The sequence below is a fragment of the Gymnogyps californianus genome, chromosome 16 (genome assembly GCF_018139145.2).
Source record: "Gymnogyps californianus isolate 813 chromosome 16, ASM1813914v2, whole genome shotgun sequence".
Lineage (NCBI taxonomy): Eukaryota > Metazoa > Chordata > Aves > Accipitriformes > Cathartidae > Gymnogyps > Gymnogyps californianus.
This window is the reverse complement of record NC_059486.1, coordinates 8,297,882-8,325,812: the sequence shown is the minus strand read 5'-3', so window position 1 is coordinate 8,325,812 and position 27,931 is coordinate 8,297,882. Positions and strand designations below refer to the sequence as shown.

Genomic DNA, 27,931 nt, shown 5'->3' with positions numbered 1-27,931 from the left:
TGCAGCAGCACAGCTTAATGATTGCTCAGTGCTGACAGGGGAATCAAGAGCCCAGTGTCCCCTGTGCTCGCTGTGCTGCTTGCATGCTTTGCTCTGCCTCTGGTCCTGTCCTCCTGGCCTTCTCTCTCCAGTTGTCAGGGTCAGAGACTCCCTGTCTGGGCTGAGACAGCATCTCCTGTAATCAAGTCCACCTCTCCTTCAGGACCTCTACTTTACTGTGCCAGGATGTAGAACTTTCCATCACAAGAAGGTCTGCATAGACACAGAGCAAACGTCTCACAGCACCCAGTCAGGCAATTAGCTGTGTTTTACATGAACGGAGGTCAGGACAGATACCATAAATTTTCCCAGTTTTCTTGTGTGGGGTCCACAGCAGGGTCTGAGATGGAGGAAGAGCAGAGATGCATCCCAGCTCTTGATCTCAGTTTTATCCCCAGGTTCTGGTTACATTTTGATGAGGTCGCTGCCTTGTGTGTGATTACCTGCACAGTCAGTGAACTTGAGGGGGATGATAATTTACAGCTGAATCTTTGGACAAGAGTCCACCATAATTACAGGCATGCAAAAACTTCCACAGCAGCATCTGTAATAATAAATAATGCATTTATTTAGATAGCAACCACATTGCTATGATTTCTACAGTGCTTAGGATGCTCTGCAGCTGCTCTACTCCCCATGTTGCATCTCTTGTGATTTCATTGCAACCTTACAATATTCTGTGTTTTTCGTGAAACCCAGGCCCTCAGAGGATTGTACAAAAATCTAAGCTTTAATTTCATTTTTTAAGCAAGACTTTAGTCTTCCTGGCTACAGAGAATAGCGTGGAACTCTGATTCTTCTGTGCTTCAAAGCCAGCAGGCAGTCAAAAGAAGCCCAAATACTTTGTTTTTAACCTCGTTTTAAAGATGGTTTGTGATTTGTAAATGCTTGGGGGGTTGGCAATACTGGATACCCTGAACTGCTGCTAAATCCAGCATGTAAGCCCATCCCAGCATCCTCTTTTTGAAGAGTTCTATCTAATTTTGTCACTGCCTGGATGAGTACATTAGCTTTCTTGCATATGCATATATATAATTATACAGTGGCCTGAGAAGGAGGAGGACTTTGATTTTCAAACAGTGTGGGTAACTGAGATAATCACCCAAGTCACAGCCAGTTAGCCACATTTCAAAACAAAACCAAACACAGAAAATAGTGCAGTAAGTGCAGTGTTTCAGTCTTTTTGCAGTTTTCTGATGTTGCAGGCTCTGGAAAGCTCTCAGCCTTCTCTTTGGGAATGGGAATGTATTCTCTGTCTCCTCTGTTAGCTATGTTATATGTATTTGTTAGTAGTTCAAGGTATAACCATCCCTATCCATAGCAGCTGTCTGTGAAAATATGATGGACAAGTAGGAGAGACCATTCACCTTAACCACACTGTCCGGTTAACTTTGTAAAACTCAGTTAGACTGCAAAAGTGGATAATTTATTAACTTCAACAAAAATTGAGTGTTGTATGCCTCCCAAAGTTAGAGCTACCTCGTGCAAGCAGGCAGGTTTTGCTTGCACCGTTTGCCGTGCGGTTTGCACAGCTATCTCCAGGTTCGTCTCCTTCAAGTGAGCCAGCATAGAGCTTTCTTTGTAGCTTCAGGCTGCAGCCAAGAGAGTTGAAAAGTTGAATTATAAACATTTCCAGGCCTTCTGGTTGGTATCTTGTGTTTTGTTTTGTTATTTTAAGGATGTGGGGTATGTTGCTGCATTCCTGTCAGTGGGATTAGAATGAATAGAAGCAATACTGTAGGAGATAAAATGTGTTTAATTATTTATTTGAGAATTACAGACTGAAATTGCTTTTTGATTTAAAGCATCCAAGTCATGGATATGTTTTTGGAGTAGAGAGAGGCACACAGAAACATATATATGCACAATTACCTAGGGTAATGTAAGAAGTCTCTTTGCTCAACTGCCCTTCCTCTACAGAATTTGTTCATTTCCTTAAAGATTTTAAATTTCAAATGCGGCTTTGTTAAGTATCACGGAAAGCTAACTGCATGCTGTGCCTTGCCCACCAAAACGTAAATAAAATAAATAAAGTCTTCGTTGTATAAATGTTATGAAGTGAGTGGTTTATTTTCTTTAATTATACTTCTTATTTAAAATAAACTATAAAAGCAAAATAATATATATCCTGAATGGGCCAGCACAAACTCATATTGATTGAGTAGGCACATTCTAGCTTTTCTCGGTTCATGTGAAAGTAGATAAAAGGACCATCAAACTGTAAATCAGAAAAAAAAAAAAAAAGAAATTCCTTCCAAATGCGTGTAGCAGTTTACATTGCCTAGACTTTTAAAGGATGTTTGAAAGATACCGTCTTTTTAGTCCTTGTTTATAGTTTGGTTATCTGTTTTCTTGAGTAGCAAGAGCCAAGCCAGTAAGTCTTCATGCTGTTTCCAGCTGCTGTCCCTGATTGCAGGATGCTGGTACAGGTTCTATCTCAGCACCAGAAGGATGCTGTAGGGCAGTGATGTTAAGAGCAGAAGTTGCAACCCCCACAAAGCTATTGGGTCTTCTTGATTCTGCTTTTAAAATACCTCAGAGACATGTTTTATTCATGTAAGATTTTGTAAAGCTTCAGTTTCTTAGAAAATTAAACACTGAGTATAAACCTGATTCCCTCTTCCTACGGACTAGCACTGTGATGCAGGGCAAGGGGAGATGTCTGGACCTCTAGTTCAGGTCTGAGCACGCTGTGGCCACCATGTCCCCATTTAAATCAGGCTTGCTCCTCACGAAGGAGAGTCCTCCTTCTCTGCAGCCCCCCATGACCTGTGCTGGAGGCCTGTGCCACGCTGTGCACAGCCTAGGCTTGTGCTATTTTTTTAAGCTCTCCGGTGCTCCTTTCCGTGCCGCTCTCCACCCCATGCTCTGTTTCTGTTTCGGTGAAGCAGTTTGACAGGTTACCGACGGGCAGCTATCCTGTGCTGTGTAATAGCCCATTAGGGACTCCCGCGGACATGGTAACCCTGTGCTCGGTGCAGGTCACTGGCATAAAACAGAGCAGCCTGAGAATCGACAAGTAATTTGACAAGGCGGTGGGGGGTAAGGAGGCTGGTGCAGAGGGGAGCTGGATCTGACCCCAGGTCGGCTTGTGTTTCCTTCTGGGCAATCAATGGGAGTGATCAATGAGACGAGGGTGTGCTGTTGAATTGCAAATGGATCTGGTTACTCTTGTGTGTGCGATGCTGGCGGGGTCTGTAAGTCCCAGCGAGGCCCCAGCATCCAGCAGCAGAGACTTCAGGAAAAGAGGGTGCTGTCAGCATCTTGCTGCTTCTCCCTCTCCTCTCACCACCCCCCAGAGACCGAGGCCTTCCTCTCCGGACAGGGACGTGGCTGATGAGCAGGACTCTGCTGTCCCAATCAGCCTGTGTGGCGAGCAGTAGTAGTTCATGCTATGTTTCTGTATTTTTTTTAACATTTTTTTTGTATTAGTTTCATTTGAAATCACTGCTGTAAGCTCTCCAGTCCTGTCCCATGGGAGGGGAGGAGGGAGGCCAGGTTCAGGGCTTGCTTTCAGCCCACAGGGTTCCTACCATTTTCCCCTTTAATAACTGCTTGAGCCGTGCACGTGTGTGCTCGCCACTTCTCTCACCTCCTTGCTTCACTGACCATCCTTCCTGCTAACAAGGGCTGAACACAGTTCCCTGTGGAGCCTGTTAATGTTGCTGCTGAGCTGCCCGGGGACTCGCAGCATGAGGCTTTCCTTCCATCTCTGCTGCTGTGTGTGCTCGGCTCCAGCTCCCGGGCTTGGTTCAGCCAGGTAAAGCCATACTGACTCCATTGACTTCACTGGATTTATTTGGGTTTACACCAATGTATAAGAGAGCAGGACTTGGCACAGTGTTTGTGTTTGCGTGTCTGTGTTTCTGAAAAGGATACTTGTTCTAGTTTGTTGGGGTTTTTTCCAAACAGTAAATATTTTCTTGTAAATCGCTGGGACAGAAAAGTGACTGCAGTGCTTTTAGTTCATTTATTTGCTTGAAATTGATGGCAAAGTCTTACAGGAGATAATAGGAAATTAAAAGCTTTCTATATTTTTTTTTAACCATCCTGCAAAATTTATTGCAGAATTATATCCCCGCTCTGGGATTCTGTCGGACAGTTCAAAAAGCCTGTGGAAAGGTTCTCGTTCGCCATTAAATTTTAAAAGTTATTGAAGTAATTTTTATGGAACCCTATTAAGTTTCTGAAGAAACATATTGGTTTCATCACTAATAAATTCTTTAAGGCTTATCCATAAGGGAATAGTCAGACTTCCAGATCTCTCTCCAATGAAATGGACATTAACTTTTTGCCCTGTTGGAAATATATTCTTAAAAGATATCAGCAAGGTGAGCGGCAAAGCTGGGAAAGCCTGATTGCACCCAAGTACATCATGTAGCACTGTGAGATGGTAGGTTTTTCATCAGTCAACCCACTAGAGTTTGGGTGGATATTTTAGAAAGGAGGAGTTTGTTTGTTTGTTTTAAAAGGTGAGGAAGAAGATTGCAGATGGATCTATATAGATGAATTCTGGTGTGGGGTTAAACTTAGACCCTGGCATCTGTTTCTGAGCACCATCATGTTCGGGAGAGGTTGCAGCCCTGGAAAAGAGAGACGATGCAGCCTTGAAGTCCCTGTTTTTCAGGCGCTCCTGGTGCTTTCAAAATAATGTAAAATAATGTGTTCACTGTGCTTTTCCACTGCATCCAGAAAAGCACACGGAGACTTCCTCCCAGTGAAAGGAAAGTATCAAGCTGGCTTTGTGCTTAACTTAGTGCTCACAAGCGCCTTTCGTATGCGAGTGCAGAGCCACCTGATGACAAGCGAATGGGCTAGGAGGGAAATAAAATTGTGTAATTGCCAGTTTCCTTCAATTCCGCTCCCTCTCCCGTTTTGCATAAAGGAGGCTATTTAAGTCTCAGCTGGAGTGAGGTTTGGTAATAAGCAGACGTCTATGAACCTGCATCTGCTGCTGGTGTCTGCTTAGTTTGTTCTGTATTTCCATATTTATTGATGATCCAGTTTTGAGAAAGATCTGTCTCCTGAACGCTCCCTGTCTCGCAGTGTGAAACCCATGGAAGAAGAGTTTGTCCCTTCAAGCCTATGAGTCCTTGTCCTTGTGACATCTTGGAAAGTGTAGGACCAGGCAGCATCACCAAAGATCACATCAGAGTTTGCAAACCCACCTCAAACTGCATTGACTCATGAATGTTAAACTGCAAAAGCAAAGCCAGAGCCTGCTCCCTTGGAAGCTATCCACAAAGCAGGGTGGCAGAAAAGGGCTAGCCTTGTTGGATGAAGCAGCTAACATTTTAATTTTCTCAGTACTATGTGATTTGGCTTCCCAACAGCTAAGCTGTCCCCAGCCAGTTGCTTTCCTATGTGGCTGGTCTTCTCTGGGCACAGTGAGAGGCGCTCACAGTGCAAGCTCTGCAGAGACAACCTGATTTAATGCAGACTTAATGGCTGGAGGAAGAAATTTACAGTGTGAGCATTGAATGTTTATACAATAATGAACATTGTCATTATTTTTATTATTGAACTGGTCTTTAAAACTGAGCTAGAAACCTGAAACCAACAACTAGAATATGTCCATCACATTCTGTACTGATCAATTTAATAACCAAAGTGGAGCAGATTATTTTATACCTTTCATTGGATCAATGAAAAAATTCTCTGAGCATAATGTACCTTTTGGCCTGAAATATTTTTGCATTACAGGCCAGTCTCTGGACCCTTTATGTCATTCCAGCAGTACATGCTGTAAAGCAGCCTTAAGCAGACGTCTGAGGACTCCCCGCTGACAGTGGCAGCGTAGTCAGCCAAGCTTAGTCCTGAGGCCAGGGCAGAAAAGGGCCCGACTCCAGTGGTTGTGAGCAGCAGAGCACCCTTTTGCAAGCCATGCAGGTGGGAGTAATTCAGAGACACTCTAAAGATACTCCAAATGGTGGTGTGAGCTGAACCAGGAGCTTAGATGCCCCTGAGAGCCTGTGTCAGTCATCTCAAGACTGGTCCAGTGAGAAATACTGCCTGGGCTATACTGCTTGCAGTCACCCCCAGGAGTACCATTGTTTTAAACTAAGACTAGGCCAGCATGGCTACATCCAGACCTGGATTTTGAAAATATTGCCACAGAAGCTCTCCTTTGTTCCCATCCCTTCCCCTCTCCTCCCAACAGTTGAAGAGGACCGGGTCCAGGTTTTTGGCCAGACCCATGCCTGCTGCATATATTTCCTCCACCAAATGGAGACAACTATAAACCTCTTTCTGCATCATTTCCTGCAGGCCTGTACTAAACATGCCACTCAGGTGTCCCCGTGTAAAGCCACTTCTTGCTGAGTCTGCTTCTGTTGCTGCTGGCGGGTTTGCCTTTGCATGCTCACAGCAGGACTCCCATCATAGTGTGTTAATTTTAAACAAAGAGTGCATTTTGATTTGGGAGGGTCTTTCCCATCAGGTCATATCAGAGTTTCTCTTAAAAGGGAAGGCTGGTTTTTGTTTTGTTTTATTTTCCCTTTTCCCCTCTTTTAATATGATCCCTGCAATTTTGTTTTCACTGAAATATTGACTGGCAGCATTGCAAATTGCCTGCATGCAGACAGGAGCTTGCCAGCACTTTCTTACTCAGCTAGCCGTCAAGGTTGTGGATTCCACCACAAGCAGTGCCAGGAAAGCTGTTGATCAAAAATATTCCTAACATCTGTGAGTCCTCTCCATCCAAATGAGATGTAGTTACATTCTCTTTTTCCCCACGCTCCTTCCAAAGTGTTGCTTCAGACACCTAGAAAGCCCTGGCTGCAAATCATAAGCCGATCTCTGATTTGCAGCTCTGTTTCCAACTCTGTTGAAATCCAGTGTAAACTCCGAAGCGCCCTTCCCCCAAGCATAATACGTGAAAAATATCAGCCTCCAAACAGAGAGCAGACAGGGTGCGTTTCTTTGCCCCATAACTCATTTGATCCAGATGCCACCCCATGCTGTCTATAGCTGCTGTGGTCACAAGCCAACAAGGAGGGTCTTGTGAAAGCAGTGGAGGAAGGACGCAGCTCAGAGCAGGCTCCCAGGCACGCCTGAAGCCTCGCGCGCGCGCACACACGTGTGCACACACACGCTATTCTGCCAGCACAAGGAGGAGACTGGGAGCGGGGGGGAAAAGCCTGATTTCCCTTCCACCCTGTTCCTACCACCACCACCAATTCACAAGCCAACTATTAAATAATTAACGTGCCCAGTGGGGCAGGAGGAATCAAAAGCTGTTGTGTTCCCAAGTTTTCTCTGGCTCCAAAAGGCATGGCTCGCTGTGTATTCTGGCACCTCGGAGCGGGTTTTCCTCCCTCCTTCGCCTCCCCCTTATTATCCCGTATGTGTGCTGGAGAGGGAAGTGGCGTTCCCAGCCCAGCAGGGGATGACTGTTATTTCAGACTAGCAACAGGGGAAAAGGAACAGCCTGTTGCCTGATTGATGTTTGTTTTTTGTGGACAGACACCAAAGGTTCATTAGAGACGGAAGGTTTGGGAGGAGGGGGGCGGCGGCGGGGGAGACGCTCGCTTTTAAGGAACTATTGTACCCCTGTGCGCTAACCTGGCTCTGCACTTTCTTTGACTTCTGTGAATGTCTCAGCTGTACCGTTTTGGCCCCGGCGACTTTAGGAAAATATACATGCCACAGAGGTTTCAGTGAAAGCTCTGTGATGAGGGGGTCAGGGGAAAAAGGAAGGGGAGGAGAGAACAATGCAGTAGGTTTTGCTGTAATTAATTTCATATGTGCTGCTCATCTGTTCTCCTCGGGTTTCAAAGAGAACGAGGGGAGTTTGCAGGGCTTTTTCTACCACATCTGCATCTTTCCAGAGGTGGGAATGGAAAGGCGTCTTTCCTTCCATCTGCGGGTTTGACCAGTCTGGCGACGTGGAGCGCTGAGTGCAGCACAGACCGATGCCGAAAATGATGTACTGTCCGGAGGTGGAGGAGAGGGAGAGGAGGGAAGGGTGTGGAGGAGCTTCTCTTCTTACCACGTTGGGTAGATGAAGCTAGAGAGACTGAGGAGGTTGGTATTGGGTAAAGCAGATTTCTCTGCAAAGGGTTAATAGAGCACATTTGTTTAAATAACAAATGTTGGTGTTTGCTACTGTTGTTGGTCCTGAAAAGCTCATAGGTTATGGTTCAGGTGAACTGTGTGGTTACAAGGCTTTTAAAGGTTTGGGTCAAACCCTCACTTAATCTCTTGCTGACTTTGCGCCTTTGAAAAATCTCCTTTCATATAATTGTGTCAGGAACCAATAAGTTAATATTAAACCTTTGGTGTTATGGCGTCTTGAGTAGAAACAGTTCCTTCTGATGGCTGTTTATCAAATCTCATCTGTTGGACTGTGCTGTATGACACACAAAACAGGGACTTGGCATCTGCTGTAGGGCATTGTCCTTGTGTCCTTTGCCTTCAGGTCTGAGTATCAATGAAGTCACACGATTGCGGCAGTAAAGAGAAATGAAATGGGCCTGTTAGATTATTGACTTTACTCCCCTCAACAAGATATCCAGATGCTAATTTGATAGCCCTATGAATCTTAGCCAGAAAAATCAGTAAAACAGAAACTTCAACTACTCTAAATTACTGTTAGTGCTTTAACAGCTCTATTTTCAAATTGCTCTTTGCTTAGAAGCTTGCACTGAACCCTGGAGCTGGTGGATAATGACCTCTTGTTTAAACACGTGGCTACTTTATGATCCTTAGCTCCTAGAAAAACGAACCTCAGTATCGGGTGATGAATATTTCTGAAGTTTGTCCGTAAGGAAAACATTTCTACAGTGTGACTGAAGAAAGTGTGCTCTTTTCTGGTCAGAAACTCATTCAGTGCAGCCACAAAATGCTGAATACCCCAAAGGTACTTGAGGTGGGCGCGTGTTTGTGATACAGTCCTTCTCCAGGACGCCAGTGCTGGTATGTGACTAGTAAAGCTTGACCATATAGTGATAAATGTTTCTGTGGTTCTTTGGAAGGGATACTGCAGTGGTGTTTCAGGCTGTGTAAAGGCATATGCCAGATTTTGTAGACTTACAAACTAAGTAGACTTTCTGGCACTGCTGTGGGACTGGCTGCTGAAAAACTGTTCAGCGATAGCATGTCACCAAACATACATGAAGACATCACCAGGTGCTGTGCATGGGGAGGGGTGGGCACGTGCATCTTGAAATGACTTCAGCACAGGTTGTGAACGGGCAAAATCGATATGGAGAAACAAAGAAACGGGGTGAAGCCTAGAGCTCCAGAGTGTGGCATATCTGTAGAAGACTGCAGGGACTTCAGACCTTTTCCTCTATAAATTACTTGTGGAGGAAAGGGAAGGCACATTTGGAGAATATTCAAGGCCACCGCCACCTCCTCTTTGTGGAGAGAAACCCATATGAGAAAGGAGAGAGATCGGAGTCAAGTCCAGGTTTAATTTCCTGGTCCTCCTCCATAGGAAGAAATATCCCTTCCTTTTAACTCTTGAACAAACAACTGAATTGGCCACATCACAGCGAAGCGTCCCTTAGATCACATCCAGATAAACCTGGATTCCATCATTTGCTCTTAGCCATGGATGTTTCTGTACCTTGTGCTTGCCAACTAATAGAGAAGAGGAGCAGTACCTGAGGTGTCCATAGAAAGCACATCTATTCTTCTGCCTCCTTTGGTCGTAGCTGGATTGGGGACCATATCCTAATTCCCTGCACACAGGGAGCAGCCGTAACAGCACTTTGGAGCGTGGCAGAGGTGCTTTGAATTCTCACTCTCTAGTCTTGGCCATGCCTTTCCAGCTTGTCACCTCTCCCTTCTTCAGTTTTGACAGTAAGGGAAGAAGAAAGGCGGACTGCACGGCTGGAGAGGGGAGGTGGGAAATGTCCCAGGGCTGCAGTTCTTTCCCTACCTTCTGGAAGAGCTGCTGTCTTCAGGTGCCGCACAGCAAACCCACCTTTTGCCAGCTGTGCCCTGGGGGTCCTTTCCTAGTTAGACTTCTTTACGTGTCAATTATAAGGCAAGAGATTAAGGTGTATTGTTAGCCTCAGTAAACTGTGATGTTTCTCTCTAAGGCTGAGGATCAGAAAGTTATTGTAGAGGAGCGTTTTGTTAAAGAATAAAAGCAAAGCCCCAAGGACAGTTTTGCAGGTCCTGCTTTTTGATACAGCACAAAACTTTGTTCAAACATTGGATTGTTTCTGTACGTTGGAGAAGATAGAGGCTTCTGCTCGTTTTGTAAAGCTAGATCTCAAAATCCAGGGCAGAAGACAGGCTCAGCCCCTAGCTTGGCCCGTCAGGCTCTGGGACTGATACAGCATTCGTAGAATCCGCCATAAAGCAGGCAGAGCCACCCCACTCCGTGGCATCCCGAGAGGCGGAGGGTGCAGGTGCACGGAGGCCGTTTATTCTCTCCGTCCTGCGGCTCCAGTGCTGGGCGCCAGGGGAGCCACCAAAGCACACAGAAGCGGCAGATGTGCCTGCCGTCCAAATGACTCCCACGGGTACTTAATAAAACCACGGGAATCAGAATTTTCTTCTCTTTTTATTAGTTACAAATGATTTTTCTCTCCTTTAAAGGATTCCCACCACCTGTTCCAGTCAGCCAGCGAGTTTTGCTTTAAAAGCCTGTCTTGCTCTTAAAAAGGGAGAGGGGAGGGCTGGGGTATTGCAGGAGCCTTGAACCGCTGAGCGTTTGCCTTTGGAGATTCACAAGGGGAGAGCAGGAACAGGGAATGCTGTAGGGAGGTATTAAATGAGGCCCTTTTGTTTCTCTCCTTGCAGAGCATAAAAATGCCCAAGGCATGAATACTCTGTTCAGATTGCTCTTGAACATTTAAATGTCAGTTCTGATAATCTATAAAAAGAAGGGGTGGGAAATGCCTTACATGAGGAAGAAAAGGGAGACCTTTACCAGCATCCAGCACTGGTAATGGGGGAGTTGTTCTGTGCTGCTGTGGGAAGAGGGGGAGAAGGTGGATTTATCTTGTGGATGCAGCAAAGCTTTAGTCCCTGGAGATGTGGTGTGGCGTCAGAGAGGCCGACTGCTCCCTCGGTGCCTTTTTCCTCCTTTCATGATGGGGAATATCATTGCTTCCTTCCTGCCACTCTTGGTTGTGTTTGGTCTTAGAAGAGGCCGGGATTTTTCAGAAATGTGCAGCACCTAGCGTAAGGGAAATCTGGCTTTGGTTTTAATGAATTAATGGGAAGAAACGTACTCATTCAGAGCAGCTACTCCGAGCCTCCGGCAGCCTCACAGCTCTAGGGAGCACAGAGCCTGTGGGAACAGCCTAGCTCTGAGCCAGCCTGCCTGTGAAACAGAGGGCTGGGGAGAAGTTTTTAAAAACACAGGAACATCTCCTGTCTGCAATGGGTTAGTCCATAATTTTCCTTGCTTCCAGTGTCTGTATATGAAATAATGGGTGCTCTGTCCCTCCTGGCCTAATTTCTGTTTGTGGAGTGATCATAAGGTAGGGTGTGATAGTCCAGTCATGTCCATTAGCCATGAGCATAGCCTGTAACAAAAACACTATTGCTTGCGTTTTTCCTGTGACAGTTACCCCACTGTGAGGTCCACAGCCCCGGCATGGACCAGTGATACTGTTTCCCATCTTCTGGGAACAAGCACATGCCTCTGCGTAAGATGAATAGATGCTGTTGCAATTTGGTTAGATACCCAAGAAAACCAAAATGGATGTGGCTGGGAAAGTAAGAAGGCAGGGCAAAGGGATGAGGATGCTGCGCAGTGTTACGTGCACCGCAGCCCAGCCAGCCAGATTTGTTCTCTTCTGCAATGCAGTGTCCCAGTCCTGCGTTGCTCTGGCGTAAGGGCCCTTGGTCCTCCAGCTTCATCTGTGGTCCTTGTTACCGTTGCGTCTGAGAGCTGAACAGGGCTTACCATTTCCCTTCTTGTTACAGCAGAAAATTAGTGGAAAGGCAAAATGCTAGATTTAGGATTAGTATCCTTCAAGCCAAGGGAGGAGGAAGCTAAAATGGAGACATGTTAGAAACTGGTGCACCTTCTGTTTTGTCTGTAATTGTGGTTACATATTTTTGTAGGTTCCCCACTACTGATAGTGCAAAGTAAATATAGGTCAATTCACTGTTAGCTTGAGGAATCAGGAGGATGGTGTGGATTTTATTACTTTCAGATATTTGGGCTAGAGGTTCTCATGCTGTCAGAGCTGAATCAAACTCTCAGCCAGTTTGCACGCAACATATGTGATAGATTTTGCAAATGAATATGTTAATGTGGGAGGAGGTGGTTCCCTGAAACTAACCGCTGGCAGTTTGGAGTGTTGTCCTCAAAAACAAAACCATATTGTGTCCTCAAAAACAAAACCAGTGCACCAGAACTTGGATTCTGCACATTGAGAGATGAGGCATTTCATTTGTCAGCATTAGATTGATTAACCATTTCGAGTCCATTAGAACAAATGCATTTCTTCAAAGAAGGAATCCCCTCCCTGCAAGGATCTAGTATGTAAACTCCAGTTTAGTTTAATATGAGCAAAGGTGCCTCAAACCCTTGCTGAAAGGCTGACTTGAGGACCTGCGTCACTGCTAGCACTTCTTTGTGAGCCTCGTTGGTGCGGAAGCTATAAATTGCTTTTAACTGTGCTGAGATTTCCTATCAGTCGCAAATACTTACTATTTATGAGCCTTGCCTCATGTAGAGGGCAGCACTCCTCCAGCCTGTGTGATCTGGAGTTGATGGGGAGCAGGTGGCTTTGGGTAGAGATACGAAGGCTCAATTCTGACTTCACAGAGAACTGCTTGCAGGGAAATACAGATATAATGAGTGAAAGATGTTGTCTGCTGTGCTAATGTGGAGTGGCAACTCTCAAGAATTAGCTTGGACCCCACTTTCCCCTCCTAATATGCAAGAATCTGGGATTACAGGAATTTGCCAAACCCAAGTTGCTGCTTAGCACTGGGCTGCTTCTTGTTTGTGTTTCTGCTGTTTGGAAAAACTATGACATGGAGAGGACTTGAAGGAAAAACTTACAGTGAATTCAATAGGATTGTTGGTACACATGGCAAACGTGAAAACAAGAATATGAATTATGCAGCAATTACTGTCTTGGAAAAGTATCTGCAGGCTAAGGCCAGATACTTGTCTCTTTCTTTCACCCAATACTGAAATAAAAATGTGCAGCAGTTTTGCATTAAGTAATTCCTGTGATTATCCTTACAAATGTCTGAGTCTGTACTTGTTGTTTGGTGCCTAAGACAGAGGTTAGTACTGTTGGCAGTGCCTGCCCACTTCCAGCTCCGAGGGTAACGTGGGGATTGTGAGAGTTGCAGCTCTGCCTGGGAAGTGGGAGAGGACAGAGCTGTGTGGTGCTGGGGCTCCCAGCAAATCCCATCACCAAGAAAGCCAAATACATCAGTTAGTAGGGCAGTGAATGCTCTACTGAATGACTCTCGTGCATGTCAGAATCACAGGTGTCTTCCATGGCCTTGACATCCTGCAGCTGAAGGTACCCCTTCTGTCCAGCAGCCTTGTAGAAATTGTTGTGCTTATGCCTAACAGTCATTGCAGGGCCACTACAGTGGATGTAGAGGGGCTCCAAGGAGTCAGCAGGAAGAGGCATGAAGAGCAAGCAGTTGGATTTACAAGTGCTGAGTTATTGTTTCAGGCTTTTTGCATTCAGCTGGCATTGCAGCAGCCCATGCAAGCCTTGCACCATCCAGCACCCTCCAGCCTTGTGAGATTTCTTTCCGCAGCCATAAACACTCCTGCAAGAAGAGATTCAAGAGTACCTTTTCATTAATAGGGTGTGATTCCATTGCAGTGCACAACACAATGTTCCTCTGTTCGATCTTATTAGATGCCAGATCTTACATTATCCTCAAGCATTTCCGGCACCAAAGTATTTCCAAAATTTCTACTGCCCATTGAAGAATTCACACTTCATCAAAGGAGAAAGCTGGAAGGAGCTTTGCAGCTGCATTTCACACACTCTGAGATCATGCTGAAGGAGTTTGCCTTCTGCGATGCAGTGAAGTACTCTTTTCCTTATTGCCTACCAACCCATTCTTCCTGTTTTGAAGGAAAAGCCAATCACCCCTCACATTTTCCTTCTTGAGCACGCTGCAATGCTGTCCTTCATGTGCTGTTGCATTCTCAAAGTTTGTCTCCTGTTGAGCCAGGTGAGACAGAAAAGATTTTTCTGAAGACTTTGATGCAACAACTTCCAATATGGGGAGATTGTGGAAACACAATCACAATTTCTCAAGAATTGAGAAGTTAGAAACTGAAGAAAAGCTCCTCTGTCGTAAAACTTCTATTATCAGTAGCTAATACATGTGATTCAACACCCCATGTGCAACACAGTCCAGTTTTCTTGATCATTATAGTGGGTGTGTTTAAAAGAAGAGTGGACTTTTTCAATCTTAAAAAGCAAAAGGCCATCTGTGGCTTCCTGATGCTATTTACAAACCTTTTTTGCCTGTGCTGTGCTTGTCAGTAGCTGTATTTATTCATTGCTCACTCTGTGAATTAAAACGTTGAGGCAGCTCCTGACATGCTTCTTCCAGCGCATCCTTTTGGAGTGAGTATTTGGTTGCCATAGGGACCAAATCCAAAGGGCACACACCATTCAAGTAAATGTTCCCTGATTAACAACTTGCAGCTTGTCCCTTAAATATTTTAATTATCCATGATGCAACTTGAAATGTTGTTGAATGTATTCAGTCTGTTAATTTCAATATCTCAATTTTTCTTAAGATGCCATTCCAGCAGCTCTAGAGCTGGATTTTGACCATGCAAATAGGAGTGAGGTGGGAGATGTTATTGCTCCTGAGCTTCCAGGAAAATTCTTCCAGTTTTTCTTCAATCTTTTGTGGATTCTCAAGAAAGTTAATGGAAAGAGGTGCTACTGCATAACTGCCAGCAAAATGGAGGCAATTTTGTAACAGCTAAATGTGTTATTTTAGAGTAGTAATGTGGTGCTACTAAATCTAAGGGAGGGATCTGCCTGGAAGGTGCCTCCTTGTGCCTGGGAATGGGGAGGGAGGGCAGTGGGATGCTGCAGGGTATGGGGAGCTGCTGGTTGGAAAGCGCTGGACCGGCTTGACAAGCACTCAATCTCAAGCGTTGTTTTCCCAAATTATAAGCATATCAGCACTACTGTGACAGCAGTTACTGAACTGCGAGGGCTGGACTTAACAAATACATAAGACAGGATTTTGCTGATTTGTGAATGGTCAGTCACTCCTTTCAGTTCCTGCCTAGCAGAGACTAAGTCACCTTGCAGCAGAACTTTCCATTCTCACAACTCCAGCCATAACATCAGCTATGGAAGTTAGTCAGGTTACTGAGATGACTTCTAAACAATCCTGTTTGCCACCCTTTTATATCTTTCAGTTCTGGCTTTCCTGGGCCAGAAAAGCAGCTTTGGCACTTCAAATACTGATTGCACGCAGGCACAATAAGTCTTTCTCTGCAGTTTTCTGACATCTAGCAAAGACCACTGCAGACTTAAATCCATTAGAAATTATTACTGCTGTCTTTGTTATCCCTGAAAATTTAAATGGCAGAGTTTAGCACAGAGCCTCCTAAACAAAGTACAATGTGCTGAAACAATGGGTCTCGTAGGCACGAAGCATGTGGGGAATGGGCAGGTTTTGTGGCTCCTTAACTTTAGCACAGCTCTACAGGTGAATTTCCTTCCATGGCATCTTCAGTCCTCTACACCAGAGCCACAAGTTCACTCTGCAGCCGTGTTTCCTGCACATCCCTGTCACCTGGTCCTGGAGATGATGTTCACTGGCTTCCTGGGCTGCACAGCCAGCTTGATGCCACCGTATTTCCGTGAAACAGGATCTGTCTCTAGCAGAACCTGCCGTAGCCTTCAGCTGAAACACCCTTCGCTCTTGCTGATGTTAGCTGAAGTCTGACAGCCTTTCTTGCTTTGTGCTTGGAACTGAGGAGGCCAGGTCCGTCACAGTTGGTTTGAAGCAAATCTGGATCCCCTTGCTGTTCTACATTGAAGCTCAGTTGTTTTGAATGGTGTCAATTAGGAGCCTAACAGAACGTGTGCAGCTTGGCCTTTGAGTTCTGGGGAAGGGGGATCCCACACACTGTTACAAGCAATTCTCTGCTCTAAGTAATGCTCACTTGTTGATTTAAGTGGAGAGACATGATTCTTTGTATCCTTATCTATAGACTCAGGAAGGGGTGAAAATGAAAGAGGGTTCTTCCCCTTTAAAATTTTGGTTTATATAGGGTTCTCCTCTGCCCTGAAAAGCCAGTTTGAATCCATATGCATCTATCCGTGGGCTGAATTTGGATGTGTGTGTGCGCGTGCGTGCATGTGTGTTAAAAGGTCTGTTGTGTGCCTCTGCGTTTCCAGTAAAAATGTTTGGAAAGCTAACCAGGAGCACAGAATTTGATGCATGTGGTCATCTAGAGACCAGAGATGAGCTCTCTTTCAGGAGATGTGTGTAGGACGTTGGATTTTGAGCTGATGTAGTTCACATGAGTAGCGCATACCACATTCCAGACAAGAGATCACAACAGGATTTGATCTTTCTAACTCGTTACAATCTCTGACCTTTAGGGAGGAAGAAAACTTGTCTGGGCTCTTTCTGCCTCTGCTGCAGTGGGGAATAGATAATCTCTCTCCCTCCCTCCCTTTTATAAAAGCTACTTGTGTGTCTGGCGGTGGAAAGCCATGGTGAGATCCCAGCAGTAGCACTGCCCCTCTACTTGCTTGTTTTCTTGCGTTGCCTGATTTGGTGTCATTTTTCCATGCGTATGCTGAGCCTTGGCCAAGGCTGGTTTTACATACCCAACAGTGAGCCGGCAAGGGGAAGAAGCAGTAATGCGACACCCATCGTAGACAGGAGCCAGCGCCTGCAGGCTGAAGGGTTCAGTATGAACTCATCTTGATTAGCTTCGTGGTGTGGGTCCATCACCACTTAATTGGCTGCCAATAGCTCCCCTAATGAAGGATGATGGATGGCGCTCAGGGGCCTGCTTGAAGTGGCCGGCCGATCAGAAGCAAGGATGCATGCAGAAATACGGCTCTCACCTGGAGAGGACGGAGCTAAGCAGCGCAGCGGCACTCGGAGAGCCTGAGCACGGACGGTTCCTCTTTTGCTTGCATCAGGACAAGCATCAGTTGTCTTCCAAGGCAGAGATGGGAATTTCTGTGACCCTGCGTACGCTTGGGTGGTTAGGGTAATCATCTCCTGTTCCCAGCAGAGATGATCTGGTATTTCAGAATGTTCTTTCTTGCCTTTTTCTGGTTTTGGTTAGCAAGTGTGCTTTCTCAGCCAGCCGTTGACTTAACTTCTCCAGGCTGGAAGGTCTGAAAGGTCATTTGCACTCCTCCGGAACAGTCTCACTTTCTGATTTTACTTTAAATGATTCTTTGGGAGTTTGGAGTTCTCTGATGTCATTTAAAAAAAAAAAAAAAACTTCATAAGACTGTGCAGATGAAACAAAATTGTTGTCTTAGCCCACACAGGGTATTATGCAGCCTGGCAGATCCCTTCCTTGTAGCAATAAGAAAAGGATTTGGCATTTAACCTCTTGAAATTAAACCAGAGTGTGAACTTCAATAGTTCAATCTTATCAGGGCTTTGCTAGAATAACAAATTGTGAAAAAATGTAATCATGTCTCCAATGTGACCTTGGCAGATCTGCCTCTGTGATGTGAGAGAGATTAGGTAACTCTCAGCAGATGTCTGTTTATTTTGAAAATAATAGTTATAAAATCTTTTTTTTTTCCCAGTTTGTTTGCACTGCCTGTGAAAGATACGACAGAGAGAATTGTGGTCTGCATGGAGCTCTCTGTAACAAGCTGCTCTATTATGCTGAGCAGTAATTGCTCTTGGAGGTTTGAGTTATCGATCTATTGGTGGGGGTTCAATTTCAGCGTAAAGACCTGTGTTCATGATTTAATTGGAGTGATTAATAACTCACTGGCAGGCTAGATGGGAATCGATATGGATTTCAAACAGCAAAAGTAGTACATTTTCTCCTGTAATGTAGTAGTTGATGGTTTATTATTTGCCCTTGTTTGACTAATTAAAATCATAAGATTCCTTGGTATATAGCAGTTTTGTCTGTTCAAAAGCTTACATCTGGAGTTGAGTATTTGCTTTCTTGCTTGCTTTCATGTTGCGGGGGGTGTCTTTCTAATAGCTTATTTACCTTGTTGCTTGTCTGTCACTCAGATTAGGTGTACAATATGCCATCGCACATTAAAAAAACAGAACAAAACAAGACTAACACACCTTTAGTAAGTAACTACAAGAAGCTTTAGTAACGTTTTGTGGCCAGGGCAATAGAGTGGCTCCTGCGTCACTGGTTTTTAGGCATCCAGCATCTGCTTAGGAGCAGCACTGAAGAGATTTAACCCTGCAGTGTTTGGTCCACCATTATAGCCCTAGATTAAAAGCCTGTATGAAACTTTCAATCTCATTACAACGCCAGCATCCACAGTAGGTGCTTTAGCTGCAAATCCAGTTTCAGCTTTGCATTGAAATGTTGCCAGAAGCAGCATTGCTAGGAAAATGCAGTGTGACTTACTTTGGGGGGATTTGAATGGTGATCCTTCTTCTTTATGCTCTGGCCCCAATCCTTGTGTTTGGCACCCATTTTCATTCAGCTCCTGCAGCTTTGGAGCGTCATCACGCATGCTTACAGCTAACATGCCTGGATAGAGCATGGAAAGCTCCCAGATCTCTAGGAATAAAACATCCCATTAAAGAACCGTAAAGCAGCAAATGAGCGTCAAGTCCGTAGGTCTTAATGCTATTGCTCTCAGTTTCTAGGGGAGAGAGTGAAATCTTTCTGTGCTGCAAGCTTTCACAACAAAGGCTCTTATCTATGTAGCTGGCTAAGGAAAACATTTAGCTTAGTGGTTTTGAATCTTCTTTTTGGTTTGCAGAGTGCAATAAGCTTTCTAGTGGAAGTGCAGATTCCTATATGGCAAATTAATCCTACTGACAATAGACCTTTTCTTTTTGATTAACATTCACAGACATCTTGGTATATACATGAGCCACAAACTGAAAACACTGATCTGGATGGAAGTGTTTTAATTTTAAATAAATGTATCTTTAGGAAGTCTTTCCTACCAGTCCTGAAAGTACCGGGGTAAATGTAAATTTGCCGTGCTTGAGTTTTCAGTTGGGTGAGGAACCGTACTGAGAGTGTAAGGAACCAGGCTGGAGTGGTAGGTGCAGAGCCCTGGAGGTGGTCAAGGCATCCTGAAGCCCTCGACTGTGTCAGCATAGCTGGGGTGGTGGTGACTGGTACATGGACAGAGCCGGCGCTGGAGAGTGCCCACGGGATGTGTCCGTGTGGATGTCAGAGGAGAGAGGAGCTCTCTCTGCTCAGGTGTGCTCCTAACATGAAAATCATGGAGCATGTCGGCTCTTCACTCTTGGGAGTTGCTGGCTTTGTGTTAAAAATGTGAGATGCTTTCCTTGTCATGACATTATGAAAATGACTTGAAGATATTTTACTTTTGAACTTGGGTGCTTCAGAAAGGAGAGGGGGGGAAAAGACACCCTTGGAAGTTAATTCTGAGGACCAAGCTGACAGCTTTTTGCCACTGTTGCTTTCTTCTAGGTTGAAAAGCTGAAGGCTTGTTACAGACCCAGCGTACAGCAATCTAGCAGGTTAAATGACTTGGGCAACACAGTTTATTAAAACTGGCAAGTGCTCGCTCCAGTTCTCTTCCTGATAGTCAAGGCTGTCTGGGAGAGTAATTGATAGTGGCAGCTGTTCGGAGGGTGTTTCAGATTGCAACAAGACGATTTGACTTGACAGACAGCTCTGTACAAATGAACTGAGTGATAGGGGCCGAATCCAGACTGGGTTGCGGAAGGAGCTTCCCGCTGAAAGCCGTGGCGGCACTCGGTCGTGGGGACGGGCTGGGGGAGCCGCGCCGTGAACAAAGACCTGCTCCCCCGCACACAGGCGGCTGCGCTCAGCAGCGCGGGTTCAAAGCCAGGCGTGAGGGTTTGTGCTTACGCTCGGCTTTCCTCTGTGAGAAAACACTGCAATTATTTGTGGAAAATCCGCCAGAGGCCTATGACATTCTGAGGAGCCCACATCACAGGAGAACGTTTTTTTGACACAACCTAACGTGTGCAGTACACTGCTGTCACGATGGAAATTTGGCCTTTGCTTCACAATAATATTAAAAATGGTTCACGGTACACACCACAGAGCTTTCCAGACAGTGGTTTTATGTGCGAGTCCCAAGACTTTCCCAAGCCTTAAGCTGACTTGCATTAAAATAGGTGGAGGAACTTGGTGCCCCGTAAGTTGAGTAGCTTCTGTGTTGTAGCTCTGCTTGCCTTACCTTTGCAGACCGAGCTAATCATCTAATGTCTTTAATAGTGCTGCCCTCCTAAAATGCAATGAAAAAGCCATCTATATAAAAGCAAAAGCCAGCTAGAGATAAAGAATTAGCACTGAAATTTTGATTTTCATTTGTAAGCACTCTACCAGTGTCAGTGCTATCATTGCCAATGCAAAATGCTGTATTCTCTCTTGTGCTTATATATGTTGCATATCCACAATACATTATGCAGCACTCTAAAAGCTCACTTTTTTAAAAAAAAAGGTTTACTGAAGTTCATTGAATACGCTCCTTTAGTTATTTCTTTGTTTTGACCTACTGCTGTAAAATCATGCTCTTCTGTACTCGTTCCCCATGCTGATGGTTCAAAACTTGTCTCTGGGACTCATCAACCAACTCTCAAATACTGAGCTTCTTGCCACATATGTCCCTGTAATTCCTGTGGTGATGCTTTTGCAGCTTTTCTTGCTGGAATTATGATATGGAGCAGGGTTCATCATAGCCAGCCTGGCCTATGTCTGTTTTCAAGGATGTGTACAGGGTGGATAGATAGGCTGCAGATGGTGGTGGTTGTGTTTCTTGGGAAATTGCCATTGGTAAAGATGTCATTGATGGATGTAGGAGAGGAATTTCTTTCTCACATCACCCCATCACCCTTGCTGTTTGAATACAACAAGGGAGACTGCAAAAAGACATCTGAATGACTCCACTTTTCTTTTTTTCAAGAGACAAAGGAAAGGCGTGCAAGCAGGATTAGATTATTTCCAATCACATTGTATGTGTGTTGACAGTCCCCTTTCAGCAGCAACCAGCAGCTTGCAAAGAGCAAGAGGCAGGGCTGGAACTGCTGTTGCCCTAAGTACTGTTTGTATAACACAGTAACTGCTTATTGGAGTTCTCAAAGCAGCCTTTACATGTTTAATCCCTTGCACTTGAGCTACTCTTAATCAGCTTGAAAGCAAATTCCTGTAACAGAAAGGTTTAATTTGTGTCTGGCACTTTCTGTATTGTATTTAGCCTGCAATGCTGTGTAGTTACACACTGGCAAGCATGTCACCCAGTGCAGCCATGGGGATGGGGATGGGCAGTGTGTGTTTATTCCCATCACAGATTTTGAATTCACTGAAGTTTCATATTGGATCCACGCTGATGGTCTTTCAGGTTCAGGTAACTCCTTCTGAAACACACTTTTTGCAGCAAATTCAACTGTAGTTGACTTTGGGGTTTCCCTTAAACTTCAACTCTTGTTTCTACAGATTTATAGCAGCACTAGCTAAAGCTCTCTGTTCTTTTAAAAGTTGTTAAAAGTTTTCATCTTTACCAGGTTAAATTGGAATGGGATGTAGCCCAAGATACAGAGAGGTTAAAATTTTGCAACACTCCAAATGACAAATTAGTTGATCGAGGAGGCAAGAATTACTAATCCTAGGTTGTTGTTATTTTTCTTGTTAGAGCAGTTTCAGCCCTTTCTTCCTTGTCTCTCGCACTCAGTCATCATTTGTCCCCGTGAGATCAAGACATGTTTCACTGTCTGTTCATTTAAGAAAACCTCTCAATGGAAGAAGTCCAAAGTGTTTGGTTAGAAAATAAACTAAGTTGGCATGCTGAAAAGGGGTAGCGCACTGCATGGTGGAGAATGGCAGATGTGATCCAGCCTTCCCATAGCATGGCTGAAACACGAATCATTGCAAATGTCAGATTTCCTGTGAAGGGACGAGCTGAACTGACATGCGTTCAGGTTTAATTAAGGTTGAATTATTGGAGCTGACTGTCAAGTCTTAGGCAAATTGGCTCAGCCTGTTATCATTAAGCATGAAAATTACTCTAGGACTTGGTAAAAATAAACACATTTTTGCCTCTAGAACGTTGTGGTGTGATCTGGTGGGTCTGTGCTTTTGTCAGGGCAGTTGTGCTCAGCTCCATGGGTCCGTCTGCTCAGAAGGGCTAGATTAGGAGCCAAAGTACAGGAATTTCTGAAAGGATCTCGATGAAACCTGATCCAGCTTGCACAAAAGGGAATATTTGGTTTCGTTCCTTGGGATGTTTCCGTATGTAACCAGCAGTCAGCCTGGTCGATTGGAAGGAACTTGGGCATACAAGAGTGTAGTTCCCTTAGGAGGGATATTTGAGCATCCTACAGAGAAACTGCAGAGTTTGAGATCCTGATCAGAATGGGCAACATCTCTCGTTAAAATCATTAAAATTAACTTCCTGAGGGATTTCAGGGAAGGTAGCTCAGAGACTTTCACATGAATGGAGAGGAAAGTCTTGAATGGGAGATTTTTGTGATAGGTATCATGATAAGGATCTTGTTAAGTACCTAAGAAACCAGGTAATTCTAGCCTTCAAAATTCATTGTTTCTTTGGTTGCACAGGGAAAATAGCCTCGAAATTGTCAGATTTCTGGAGACCTCTGGAGTATGGTTAGCTAGTGACTGGGTATCGGAAACAGGCACTGAATAAGTAGAATTAAGTGTTGGTAGAAGAGTGTGAAAGGAAAGAATTAAACCAGGACACGTGTATGTTCTTCCATGTCAGAGTGCGAGTAAGTCATGGGATGGCACTCCATGGAGTTAGCTGAAGTGAAGGGTCTTAAGTCTTTGCTTAGAAGTGCCTTTTGTGCTTTCTAGAGTAGTGAGACCTATGGATAAGATGTATTTCTATTTGGGCATCTGCTTTCCATTTTGTTCAAATCTATTTTACCAGAGACTTCAGTGAAACACCTAGATGTGAGAAAAGTTTCCTTTTCAGAAGGTTTGACTTTCAAACATCAGGCAGGTCCCAGTGCCTGGCATTGCTGTCTTCCTGCCATTTCTCTCCATGGTTTGTCCTTTGTTCACGTGTGATTCCCTTCCCTTCATCCATTGCAGTTCACCCTCAAGTCAGCCACATGAAGCAGCTTCTCTCTCTTGTACTGCATCACAGCCGTCAGAAGGGGAAACAGCAAAGTCACCAAAACACCAGGATTTGCCCACCGTCCTTCCTGTGTGGTGGCTGAGAAGGCTTGGGGATTTTGCTGTCTCTCACATGCTTCTCCACACTCACCCATGAGTTCACACCATATCTTTCCCTTCTCAGGGCTTCTGCTTTTGCTTGACATGGCTACAAAAGGAGAGAAGATACTCACACTTATGCCTGTAGCTTTTCCAGAGGAGGGAAAAAAAAAAGCATCTGGGTATTTTCATTGTTGTCGAGAATGAAACACAAAAACATTTCAGTACTGCAACCTGAGAGATGCAAGTTGGCAGCAGAAATTAGTCATGTACCCCTAGTACTAACTAACATGACCAGGCTGGCTGGTCAGTTCAGTCAGCAAGGGAGCATGAGCTTTTGCTTTGAGAAAATTGCAAATGAGAACTAATGCTGAAACCACAGGGAATCAATAGTTGTACATAAAACTGGTCAAACAGCTGCTTTTAATGCGGGACTTTATTGATTTGTTTTGGATCTAATTGACTTTTTACTCAACTAACTTTTGTGGTGCCAGTGTGTTTTGAATATACACCATTCGTCTACATTGCCTGTAATTACACAATATGAAGTTTAACGCTGTAGGAGGAGGCTGTTGGATGGAAAGAGCTAATAGGCTCTCAGGAAACCTATGGTCAGGAATGAAACCCAATTGCTTTTAATGGGTAGCTCCTGAAAAACAGTGGGATCTACAGCTGTGAATACACTTCCTCCAAAATACAGTGTGGAGACCCCTGGCTTGACTAGTCAATGACAACTTTTCAATTGTTAGTAATAAAATCTGAGGAAAATTCACAAACATATTTGGCATTATAAAAAATAATGGTGCACAAGAGCGATGAGAATTTGATTTTGGAAATAAATTCTTTGTCACTGTAAATAACATTGGAACCAAGTCTAGTTACATCTTAAAACCAAGGTACCTGTGGTGCATGAACGCATCTTTGAAAAAGAAATTCACTGAAACGAGAGTTAGCCTTGTATTTGTTGTAGGGAATAATTTAGGACCTCCAGACATTGTGCCAAACCTGTAAAGATGTATAAGGTGCTGGAAAGTACAGGGTTGATCGTACTTGCTGCCAGCCAAAGCACTGGTGTTTGGAAAGGCTTCTGTTCCTGTTATTTGTGGGTTTGAGGCCACAAGTCCTCAGACATTTTCAACGGATAAATATATTTCATATGTTTCTATTCATTCTCTTTTCACATTCTGAATTTATATATGTGTAGTCATTGATTGATTGATGAAGGAAATGGTGCAGTGGTGAGAGTGGAAGCAGAGCCAGAAGCAGTGTGGGAAACTGCCTTTTATCTCAAGGAGATGCCATCACCACGTGGGCATTTTCTGTACCGGAAGTGAGCCGGTGTGCTACAGGCTCTGATTCATCGCTGTCCTCCTCTCATCTAACGCCGGCGTGGTGGTGCTCGGGTCGTCAAAGCAGCAGCAGTGAGGACTTTGGCCTCGCATAGGCTGCATTCATAAACGCCTGGTTAGAGCGTCTGCATGGCCAGAATTAGCTCGCGGTGTGTGTTTTGTGTTATTTCCACACCTCCTACATCAGGAACTGGCTCAGTCCTTTGAAGAGACGGGAAAATTTCAAAGGTGGAATTTGTTCATGAGGGTGTTGGGAGCATGCTAATGAGTGTAGGTAGCATCTCTTGCGTGTCTGCAAGCCAGCTAAACACAAACAGCCCTCAACACGTTCTGGTGGATAATAAAAGCATGTATCCTAAAAGTCGGTTAGAAGTGCTATGTATGTATGGTGGGGTGTGTGCACGTGAAACACATGGACAGCACTAGTTCTCGTAACCCATGAACAGCTTTTCTCGTAATTGTGGGTATATGTGCACTCAAGGATACACAGATTATGTCAAAAAGAGAGTTGCAGTGGGAGTTGAATCACGTTCATGTTGGTCCTTTCAGTTGTCTTTGACCTTTTGGATACTGCTTGATCTGAAATATCTCGCCTTTCCTCCCTCTTCCCTTTTTCCTTTCCAGCCTTTTAACCCTTTGGGCTGCTTTGTTTAGCTTAATTTGGAAAAATGGAAATACTTGGCATCATAGAAGGAGTAATTCCATATGGAATTCTCACCGTAGGTGCATTTTGCAAGGTCACAGCATTCCTGATAGTTTTGACATGCTATGCATACAGGTGTGTGCAATACCTAGGGTGAGCAGGACTACACTTGGATGCTCACTGCACTTCTGACTGGATTTTTCCAGCCTTCTCTGTTCTGTTCTTCCACACCAGTGTGTGGCCACAGAACGGCAATGTCACAGCTTCGCTGCAGAACTGTCCCATCCTTTGCTGCATGAAGATCCCAGGTAGCCTCGTCCCTAGAAGCCAGGTGGGGTTATCATTAATGATTAGTGCTTGGGTCACGGTGCGTTGTAGCTGGAGTTGAGGCTAAAGACAATGTAGGTTACCTTGAAAGAGCGTTGAGAAAATGAAATGTCTTAACGATCAGGCTTGTGTTCATGAGTTCATTATCAGCCTTAAAACTTACATTGAGCAGGAAATACTGTAGCAGTAACTTGAGACCCGTTCACACTCCTACTGTACATAACCTTGGGACTCTGTAGAAGTCACAAAGCTATATGTTCTTTGTAGTATGCCTTCGTTTAATGACAGTTAAGTCTCTTACATGCTAACAAGTACTGTAGACTAGCCAGTCAAGGACAGCAGAAGGACAGACACGCAAACATACATCCATCTTGTAGCAGCAGTGCTCCCACGATGCTCCCACGAGCTGAAACATGACTTGTTTTTTCTCAGGCATATGTTCTACCAAGCAGAGGGACAAATGCAGACCTCTCAGCACGTGCTTTGTTCTTTTTCTCGTTGCTCCATAAGGTCCCACCTTGAATGACAAGCCAGAAGCGAAAGCAGCCAATGTCCCAAAGGTGTCTGGGCTAGAGCGGAGCCGGGAACTGAGCACCGACGTGCCCTTCGCCCTGCCTATCCCCAGCCCCCAGCCAGTAGCTGCCGTTGTGACTTCGACTTCCTCAGCGCCCACGTCAAGCGCCAGAGCAAGCCCACTGTTGAAGAAGGAGCCAGTGATTTCAGCACCAGCACCACCAAGGCTCACGCCTCAGCCGCAGCCTCGGCCACAGTCACAACCTCAACCTCGGCCGCAGTCACAGCCTCAGTTAATACCTGAGCTTCGGACCCAGCCTCCGAGTCACATCCCTCCACCTCTCAATTACCAAGTGCATCACCAGGTGGCCCACAACGGACTCAATAATATCAGGTAGGGGAAAGGGATACTTGTGTCATCTTTATGCTACTGCTGGGCTAAAGGTTCTTTCAGATGGGATAGAAATTGCTGGGAGGTGCGACAAGAGCATTCTTACTGTCTGTGTGAGATGCTCCATGTTTTGGATATTGAACTTTCTGTGCTGACTCCACAGGCTGGATTTTCCAGCAGTGGTGGATAACTGCATTTGAGACATGGTGATAAATGCCCCCTTTCTGGGAGAAAGGCATGTGTAACTGTGGGGTAGAGTTCCTTTAGGTCCAGTTTCTAGTGGAGTTTTGCACTGCCTTGTCTGAGCTGGCTAGTTCTTGCCGTAGAAATTTAAAGTGGTCTGAGTTTGAGCAACTCCCTTGTTTCATATTCGGAAAGACTTCCATTGAAGTAAGTTTGTTCATGGTTATCACAGGTTTTTTGATTCACTAGCATCAAAAGAGGGATATCTATATCGGAAAATGCTGTGTCCCTTAGAACAAGGCTTCTCTGTAGGCTGAAAAATCTGCTTCAATCTGACGTGTTCAGATCTATCAGGAGGCTTAGCTTCGCTGTTTAAATTGCCTCCATCCAGTAAGTAGGATGGGTGAAAATGGTATGGATAAAACGTTTCTAGAGAAGAGTTTAGCCAGTCAGCTGGAACCTGTATAGTCTTTTTGCTGGTACAGAAAACATGCCTTGCCTCCCAAACCAGAACGAGGCTAGTTTAAACAAGATGAGAAAACTGATTTAAAACATAATATTTCCCTGCACAATGGTCAAAATACGAATACGGAGAGCTGCCATTAATGTGTATTTCATAGTATCCTGCATACGTAAGCTCTGTTGTGGTTTTACCCTGTAAATGCCAGCATAGTATAAATGATTAATAATGTTTCAAACTATTCAAGATATCTCAGAGGTTTAGATTGCAGCAAATAATTGGTATTGTGGGAATTACACTAAATAATAACTGCAGTAATAGTGCCTTTCACCCCACAAAACTTAGATCACTTGCAGTGGAGTCATAATAATAGAAGAAGAAGACGTAAAATACAGAATTATTACGAGAAAAATTTATTAGCGTGGTGTGTGTTTGCATGCTTGTGTGAATATAACTACACAGCATGCACAGCAGATACGACTTGGTCCCAAAGTCACTCACACTATGCAACTCTCTGCACCCAGAGCAACAGAAAAAGGAATTAGAGTAATTGCGTCGTATGATCACAAGGACACACATGGCCACTGCAAGGTCATCAGAGGCTAAATAAAGGTGCAAGATCCAGCTGCCTCTGTGGCCTTCATCAGTATCTCATAGATAGCTCTGAAGATTGTAACTTGCTCAAGCATCAAAGGAAATGTCGCTCCAGAGAGCCCAAGCCCCATCC

General features: G+C 44.6%; 1 protein-coding gene across 2 annotated transcripts in view; it reads left to right on the top strand.

Moving 5' to 3' along the window:
• Positions 1-27,931, top strand: part of FBRSL1 (fibrosin like 1) — a 560,327-nt gene that overhangs the window by 505,457 nt on the left and 26,939 nt on the right. For both annotated transcript variants that reach the window (XM_050906498.1, XM_050906499.1), the window contains exon 8: positions 26,168-26,564. In XM_050906498.1, the coding sequence (XP_050762455.1) occupies positions 26,168-26,564 (397 nt within the window). The remainder of the gene's footprint in view (positions 1-26,167; positions 26,565-27,931) is intronic.